General features: G+C 38.1%; 1 protein-coding gene across 1 annotated transcript; it reads left to right on the top strand.

Moving 5' to 3' along the window:
- The first annotated feature begins 7168 nt into the window (after positions 1–7168).
- OR51I2 (olfactory receptor family 51 subfamily I member 2) lies at positions 7169–8107 on the top strand. Its single transcript, XM_066360625.1, has one exon. It carries the CDS (start codon positions 7169–7171, stop codon positions 8105–8107), a length of 939 nt encoding a protein of 312 aa, XP_066216722.1.
- Positions 8108–9379: the final 1272 nt, after the last annotated feature.

Here is a 9379-nt window from a genome sequence, read left to right as displayed (position 1 = left end):
TGAAAGGACTGTTATCAAGAAATAAGGCATATTGTGGAAGTATGGGAGTTTACATTAATGCAAATAATCAAAAATGCTTGAACAGATAAGACACCAAAAATAATATATAACTAATTCATTTATTCATTCATGTCATTATTCAACAAATATTATTAGACATCCAATATATACTAGGGGGAGGTGAGAGGGACTGGATTCTTTCTTTTTTCATGGTCTCCATATTAAGTTTTGTGACAATAGCCTGAAGAAATTATAAATAAATTTCCTCATTGACATTACCTGTAACATTCCAGGGTAAAATAAAGGAAGAAGTATTTGAAAGAATTCATTGGTGCTAGAACAAGTCTGAAACTTTTTGGGTTAAAATTTTCTAAATTTGATGTAATATTTTCTAAATGGATAATTGTGCATCTTATATTATTTTCTCACTTCAGAAAATACTTTTAAACTTCTTTTTAAAGAAACTTTGAAGGCTAGTGAATGACAATAGATGACACTATTTTAGAGTACATGTAGTAAATGCTAATTTATGGGAACATTTTAGCTATTTCCCTGAATATGTACACTTGCATGCCTCACTCTATTCTGAAAGCAACTGCTAAATACTTACATCACACGAAGTCCTGCCAAGCCCTAAATAAGACATGGCTTCTAAAACTATGATGCTGACAATAATCTCATTCATTCATTCTAAAGGTCAAGAAACTCCCAGCCACTGAACTAGGTAAGGGGGTTTGTAATTTATTTACAGTTGTAGAACATTTTAATAGTATTTGACAGATTCTGTAATGAAAAAATGTCAAGGACCCATGGCATCATAAAAAAGCTCAAGTGAATCATGTAGCAGAAGAAACTCAATGAGTCTTATAGGTATAGGATTCACCAGGAAGAGTTTTCATTTTTCCTTTAATTTAACATTTTCTCTTTATTACAGCTTACATGAAATATAATTTTGTATTAGTTTCAAATGTACAGCTTATTGGTTAGACAATCAAATACTTTACAAAGTTATCCCCTGTTTTTTTCAAGTACCCACCTGGTAGCATACATAGTTATTACAACATTATTGACTATATTCTCAATGCTATATGTTACATCTATCTGCCATGAGAACTTCCCATTTGAACTTCTTAATTCTTTCATCTTTTTTACCCAGTGCCCCAACCATCCATCCCTCTGACAATCATCAGTTTGTTCTCTGTATCTATGAAATTATTTCTCTTTTTGTTGTTCTTTATTCTGTCCTTTAGATTCTACATGTAAGTGAGATGACAAGAAGGAGTTTTCAATGGCAGAATTCCTCACTTGGGAAATAATGTAGAAAAAACCACTAGAGCACAGTCATAAAACAGAGTATTTGAGAATTTGCAAGAGGTTCAGGAAAACAGGAACAAACATTGTGAGGCTTGGAGTGAAGAGAGCTTGGAGAAAAACATACATATTTAACAGCTGTGAATTTTGCAAAGGAATGGTTTAAAAACAGAAAACAGGCAAGTCCCAAACAGCATAATTTTAGCTCAGAAAATGAAAAGGCCTTCTGAGTGGAGAAATTTCAATCTGATTAGAGTTTGAGGTACATTTGTAAATGGAACACAATTTTATTTATTTATTTATTATTTACTTACTTACTTATTTATATAGAGAGACAGACATACAAAAAGACTGAAAAGTATAGAGATGAGACACATCAATTCTTCATGTGGCATCTTAGTTGTTCATTGATTACTTTCTCATATGTGCCTTAATTGGGGGGGGGGTAGGGAGTAACTCCTTGCTCCAGCCAGTGACCTTGGGCTTCAAACCAGTGACCTTAGGCTTCAAACCAACAACCTTTGGACTCATGCCAGTGACCATGAGGTCATGTCTATGATCCCACGCTCTAACCGGCAACCCCATGCAAGCTGGTGAGCCCATGCTCAAGCTGGTACCTCAGGGCTTCAAACCTGGGTCCTCAGCATCCCAGTCGGACACTCTATCCACTGTGTCACCTCCTGTTCAGGCTGGAACATGGTTTTAAAATGGATTCTTCACCTGACCTGTGGTGGCACAGTGGCTAAAACGTCGACCTGGAAATGCTGAGGTCGCCGGTTCGAAACCCTGGGCTTACCTGGTCAAGGCACATATGGGAGTTGATGCTTCCAGCTCCTCCCCACCTTCTCTCTCTGTTTCTCTCTCTCCTCTCTCTCTCCCTCTCTGTCTCTCTCTCTCCCTTTATCTCTCCTCTCTAAAATGAATAAATAAAATTAAAACAAATTTTTTTTAAAATGGATTCATCTCTCAAAATAACTGATACATGAAAACAATGGACATTAGTTTTAATGAACAACCATTAGTACTTTTTTAATTTATTTTCAAAGAACCAGTGATGTGACTTTAAACTCCTTCTCTGAATTTATTGGTTCTCAACCATGAGTGCGTTTGTTCCTCAGGGGACATGTGGCAATGTCTGGAGCATTTTTGGTTGTCATAAGTGGGGTGGATATCTATTGGACCACGGGTGTTTAATATAAATATCCTATAATGCACATGACATCACATCACAACAAAAAATTATTTAGCCCAAAGTGTTAATAGTGCTGAGGTTAAGAAAGTCTTGCTTTATTAATATACAATTAAATTATGAGTTAGAGAATTTAGTAAAGATTTCTAAAGTGTTTCTTTGAAGAGAGTTAAATTTCCCACCTCACACCCCACACCCGAGAGAAAGGGAAGGGTGGTAACTCCACTTTACCATGAGTCCAAAGAGAGGGACTTCAAGGATTCTACTCAAGAAATGTATGCCCCTGAAATTTAGGAAGAGAGACACACAATAGACTGTTTCCTTATCTCTGCTTGAGAATCTAAATGGAGATATAAAAGTTACCTTGCTGTGCTAATAGCAGAATTGCATGGAAGACTATCACTGTTTTGGGTAAGGCATTTGTTGCAGTAGAGGAAGGCTGACCATTCCCTGGATGGGTTACATGCTAGAAAGAGATGGCATGGTGTGGTCTTAGAACCTGTCTTGAAGAACATATAGTTCTACGAAGGGCATCTGGGTTGTGGATAGAATCATAAACAATCATTAAAAAATAGATTTTAAAAAAGGGGTTAAATCAAGTAGAAAAAAATATAAAACATAGGGAGAACATATTTTTGAATGATCTCTGAAAACACCCAATGAAGGAAGTCAGCTTTAAACATTTAACATACCTAGTAAGCAAGACAGCAGCTAACTGAAGCACTAATTATAAAGCTTCCACTTCCCTCCTTTCTCCTCCCTGAAGAAGTCAGAAACAGTGGTTAACCAGTAAGGGAGAGGAAAAGGGGAAAGGCTATAAAATTTGGATACTGGGAAGCTTGATTTATAACCTGGAGTCCAATATTCTAATTACTTACCAGAGGATGATTTATTTTCTGAATGTGACAGGAAACTGAGTTTTCAAACAGAGGAAAAAATAGCTCTATTTAACACACTTAAAGGGAAAATAAAAGTAAAAATAGTAATTTTCTGATTATACCTTATTTGTGAGATTAGTCAAAATATTACTTAACTCTGAGATCCCTTAGAAGATGATGAGCTTTTCTCATTATGATGGCCTGGCCATCATTCACCAGATGGTGTCGTGCATTGGGTATTGAAATTGTCTGGCAGAATGCTGCAGGGTGTTTTTTGTTGTTGTTGTTGTTTTCAGTTAAAAGTGCCCATGTTTTATTCTCATAAATCATTAAGGATCTCAAGAGACTATAACCTTCTTGATGCATTTTCAGACACAAAATTAGCATCTCTCTGTTCTCTCCAGGGGCTTATAGTGAGATATAAAAACAGCAGGCAGGAATTCACTTTAAGAGATAAAGAGAAGAATGTGTTGTTCTGTGGTATCTTTCATATGATTCTCTTCTGGTGAGTTCTGAATTCCTGTTCTAGTAAGCTAGCTGACTCTTCTGATGCCTGTTCCAAGAAAGAGTTAAATTGGGACAAGATTAAGGTGAGAAAGGGATTGGGTGGAGGTTACCGGATAGCAGCATCTTATGGTGATCAGAGTAGGCAGAAATATCCTTGGACTTGTGGTTGTTGTTCCTTGGGAAACTGCCTCTGATTTCTAACAACATTTATCTGCTAGCTCACTTTCCAAAGTCCATTCCTTGGGATCAATATTTCTATGAGTTATTAACATTGTTGCAAGGTCAGGGAGGGAAGCAGGACTCAGGGCACAGAAAAGGTTCAGAAATCCAGGAGCAAAATACTCACAACTTATTTCATGACTCAGACTAACAGCTGAGCCAGAACATGATGTCATCCTGCTCTTGTTTTATAAATTTTGAGATAAAATATGTAAAGGATCCCAGGAGATTAAAAGAGTAGGAGAAATCAGCTAGTCATTAACTTCAGATGAACTGTAAATAGCTAAGCGTTTCTTTTACTATTTAAGACATAGATTAAAACCTATGGTCTTTAGAGGAACCTCTCTATACATCCCTTCAACCCCATGCCTACCTTATTTTGCCTTCTTCCAGCATCCTTAGCAAATATTCTTAGGAATTCTTTCCTTGACCAAAAATTAAAATGTAAAACAGAAGAACATCACAGCCATAAAGTCTCTTAGAATATGTCCTTAAAAAAATTATAAAGAAAAGGCCCCCAAAAGAAGAATGAATTTTCACAAGCTCATATAACCAAGCCATATCAGAGCCAAGGTTGAATCCCAGGCCTCCTGACCCCCAGCCCAAGGGCTGTTGTCTTTAATACTCCTCGTTCCTATATGATCTCAGTTAAAAAAAAAAGTTGTGGATTCCAAAAAATACAGCTCAGCATTAGAGACAATTAGTTTTCACATCATTTTCTCCACATGAATCTGACTTTAGCACTCCCTTTGTTCAAGGGCATCTGAGATACCTCCATTCAGAAATGTGTATGTATATTTCTCTTTTCAACTTCTTCTTCAATACTTTCATAATGCCCCAAAGATCTCAGTAAGATATTAGACAGTCTTACAGATCTTTTTTAAATCGAGCTTTCACTCACCTACTTGCCGTGCACAACGAAGCAAGCTCACCTCAGTGGGCTTCAGTGTCTACATCGGTCAAGGATTAAGTGAGTAACTGGCTGCAGAGTACCTAGGACAATAGCATGTACTCAATACGTATAGTTTTTCCTCATTGTTTTCTTTTCTTCACATGCATCCAGACAACATAGAGGTCAGTGGCCACTAAGTGACAAAAAATGTGAACCAGGAATTGTTCAGGTAGGCTTTTTGCCATAAACACGAAATCTGAGGTTTTTATACCCAACATGGCTCTGGCCCTGCCCTTCAGAGAATCCTATTTTCATTGAAGCCTATATTCTTCTCCTTTTTATTTCAGTTCCCCTTCCATTAGCTCAGTCTCTTCTGCTTTCTCTGATCACCTATATGAGGCTCTGTATGGAAAATAGAAATTGTAGTCAGGTAGGTCGACAAGAAACAGACAAGGCTGGTCAGTCCTGGATCTTAAAGAATCACAGTCTGGATGGGAGACAGGTACGCACAGACTGAGCCCCTGGACCAGAAATGCAATCAATCACATAGAGAAGCAGTCCTTACTTTCTAGGAACTACAGGAAGATCTAAGTTTTATACTGCCAGAGAAATGCAGGAAGGTGTTTTGGAGACATATGCTGCATCACACAGCATCCCTGTGACCCTCAGATACCTAAGGCTTCCAGATCCCCCTCCTCCTCCATTTCCATCAAAAGGAATTTGAAATTATGCTGTGGCCTTGCTTTGTTAGAGGTTGGAGAGGAAGGAGAAGGGGAAAATAGTGGTATATAGTTCTGAAACTTCTCTTCCAAAGAGAATGACTTATAAGCCTGAAATATGTCTGCCAGGTGACAAGTCTTTTAGCTTCTCTATCTTCAATCACAATGAGGAAATGAACATAAAAGCATTTTTTAAAAATTAGACTGATAGAAGAATAAAATATATAATCACTTTCACAGAGATACAGTTGTGAGTTAACCTCTAGGAACTGAGAATGTAATATGTATAAGAAAAACTGTGAGTAAATGCAATACAGGAGGTGGAACAGTGCCTAAATATAAGTGAGTTAATAACAGTGGGTAAGTATAAACCTATAAATATGCAAGTGGAACTGTTGTGTGAGTATACAAATCTATGAATAGCCTGAGTGTTATGCATATATAAATGCTACATGTATGTAAATGTGGACTGAGCATGATAGGGCTCAGGCATATTCAAAAGTATACAGGTCAAGAGGTAGTGTGTGAACATATCCATATAATAAGAGTAAGGTGGTGAGAGTTGGCTGTGAGTGAGTGTTTTGTAAGAATATGAACGGGACAGAGCATAGGTTGGTGTAGAGGGTCGTGGATGTGTCTACGTGAATAACAGACATATTGAGAGTACATATGACTGGGAAAGTCTGTATTTGGAACAATGCCCTCTCACAGGCCTCATGTTAGTGTACCTATAGAATATTAAGGAAAGAATTTACAAGTTTTTAAAAAGCATGAACAGTTTTGTGCCTTTGCAGAAGCATATGGTTTCTTTGCTGGTTTTTTTTTTTTTTTTTTTTTTTTTTTTTTTTTTGCAGCAACTCTGACAAAAAAAAGCTGATGTCTGGGGGTGGTCACTTCCTCCACATCCCACTGCCCCTCCCCACCTCCTTGACCAAACACACACCACACAAACTAGCTTCCAGGGAATGCTCTCATTAATCGGTGACACATCTGAATTAAACACCGTTTTCAAGGATATATTTAAATAAATACTTCCAAGAGCTGTTGAAAATTCAAAGTCTTGGTGTCCTTTTATGATAATGATCTACTCATTGTAGGTAACAATTTTCATTCAATTATGCTTCTAAAATACATTAAAATTGTGAAAAAATATAGTTTAAATATTTTTCTTGTAACTAATTAATATTTTTAAAGTATTTGTCAATGTCTTTTTTCTTTCTTTAAATAGGGGGAAATATTAGCCCAGCCTGTACGGCCAGATGGTCATAAAATATAAAGTGTTCACCTGCATTATTCTAAAAGCAGTGATTTCATGAATGCATCCATTTCCAACTAAGTAGACATCATCTGCTGTGTCTCTCTCCTTGGTTTCTTCTCCTCTAATAAGTGCAACTCTTAGAAATCTCCACTTCATATTGTTTCACCCTGAGAAGTATCCTGGATTCCTCCTGCCATGAGATTGTTCAATGTTACTCACCCTACTTCCTTCCTCCTGACTGGTATCCCTGGCCTAGAGAGCTCTCACTCCTGGTTATCAGGGCCCCTCTGTGTGATGTATGCTGTGGCCCTTGTAGGCAATACAGTGATCCTTCAAGCTGTGCGAGTAGAGGCCAGCCTCCACAAGCCCATGTACTACTTCCTGTCCATGCTGTCCTTCAGTGATGTGGCCATGTCCATGGCCACACTGCCTACTGTGCTCAGAACCTTCTGCCTCAATGCCCGCAACATTGCTTTTGATGCCTGTCTGATCCAGATGTTTCTCATTCATTCCTTCTCCATGATGGAGTCAGGTATTCTCCTGGCCATGAGCTTTGACCGCTATGTGGCCATTTGTGATCCCTTGCATTATGCCACTGTGCTCACCAATGAAGTTATTGCTGGGATGGGTGTAGCTGTGACTGCTCGGAGCTTCATCACCCTCTTTCCTCTTCCTTTCCTTATTATGAGACTGCCTATCTGCAGATCCAATGTTCTTTCCCATTCCTACTGCCTGCACCCAGATATGATGAAGCTGGCCTGTGCTGATATCACTATCAACAGCATCTATGGACTCTTTGTTCTTGTATCCACCTTTGGCATGGATCTATTTTCTATCTCCCTCTCCTATGTACTCATTCTGCGCTCTGTCATGACCATTGCTTCCCAAGAGGAACGCCTCAAAATTCTCAACACCTGTGTGTCACATATCCTGGCTGTACTTGCATTTTATGTGCCAATGATTGGGGTCTCCACAGTGCACCGCTTTGGGAAGCATGTCCCACGCTACATACATGTCCTCATGTCCAATGCCTACCTTTTTCTACCTCCTGTGCTCAACCCTCTCATTTATAGCGCCAAGACAAAGGAGATCCGCCGAGCCATTGTCCGCATGTTTCGTCGCATCAAAATGTGACTTTCACATTTGGCTTTAAAATATGATGTTTATTGTAGCCATAGGCTGTCATTCATGGTATGATCATGATCATTGTCATCATCATCATGTCATCATCAAGAATAAGATAGATATGTTTACTTGGGAAAAGTAAAAGCTCAGAAAATGGAGAGATAAAACTTGTAACAGAAAACAAATAGTAGTGCATTTATCAAGCATCAATAGCATTATTAGCAAGATAAATATTAGAGGCATTAAGTGATTAGTCAAAGCTTTATAGAGAAAAATTAATCCAAGCTAAGAATCATTTTTTTACAATAATAAATATTACTAATATAATAATAATTATTACATTGAGTCTTTAAAGTGTCAGTTTTGTTCTGTTGTAAATTATTCGTGTGCATTAATTCAGTTATTTTTTATAACAATCCTATGAAGTATAGAAAATTAAGTAAATTATTCAGGGTAACACCATTCAGATGAACCAGCGCTAGTCTGCTTCCAATATTTGTACCTAAGCATTGCAAGTACTGCCTCTCTGTCTAATGGCATCATTATTACCATTACCATTCCTCTTGTTGCTTTCACCACCATTTTCACTCCCCCAAATTCAGGAGCTGTTTTAACTTCACAATGTGAAATTTGATGTATTGGCATAACTTGTCATAAGATAAATAAACAAACATCACCCAGAAAAACTGGCAGAGCTGGAATCTAGAATAAACTCCAGATTTCCCTCTGCTTCCTTTATCTACCCACCAATTAATACCTCCCCCAAGAAAAGTAATTTTCAATATCTGAACCATAAACTTATTTTTTGACATGGCACTATACATATGACTTCTCTTTCTCTTTTTTTTGGGGGGGATATTTTAATTTGCACCCACAGTGACATAAAAATAGATGTTAGAAATTATGCCCTTCTAGCCTGACCAGGCAGTGGTGCAGTAAATAGAGCATCGGACTGGGGACCCAGATTCGAGACCCTGAGGTGGCCAGCTTGAGTGCGGGCTTATCTGGTTTGAGCAAAGCTCATCAGCTTGGACTCAAGGTCGCTGGTTAGAGCAAGGGGTTACTCAGTCTGCTGAAGGCCCGCGGTCAAGGCATGTGTGAGAAAGCAATCAATGAACAACTAAGGTGTCGCAATGAAAACCTAATGGTTGCTGCTTCTCATCTCTCCTTGTTCCTGTCTGTCTGTCCCTATCTATCCCTCTCTCTGTCTCTCTCTCTGTCTCTGTAAAAAAAAAAGAAATTATGCCCTTCTAGACTTCCCAGCTATAAAAAAGGCCTGTA

This window comes from Saccopteryx leptura, chromosome 1, assembly GCF_036850995.1.
Source record: "Saccopteryx leptura isolate mSacLep1 chromosome 1, mSacLep1_pri_phased_curated, whole genome shotgun sequence".
Classification (NCBI taxonomy): domain Eukaryota; kingdom Metazoa; phylum Chordata; class Mammalia; order Chiroptera; family Emballonuridae; genus Saccopteryx; species Saccopteryx leptura.
Note: the sequence above shows the minus strand (reverse complement) of the source record. Positions and strands in the feature narration are given on the sequence as shown.

Coding starts and splice junctions, on each gene's coding strand:
- OR51I2 (XM_066360625.1), top strand. CDS start 7,169: ATGAGATTGTTCAATGTTACTCACCCTACTTCCTTCCTCCTGACTGGT.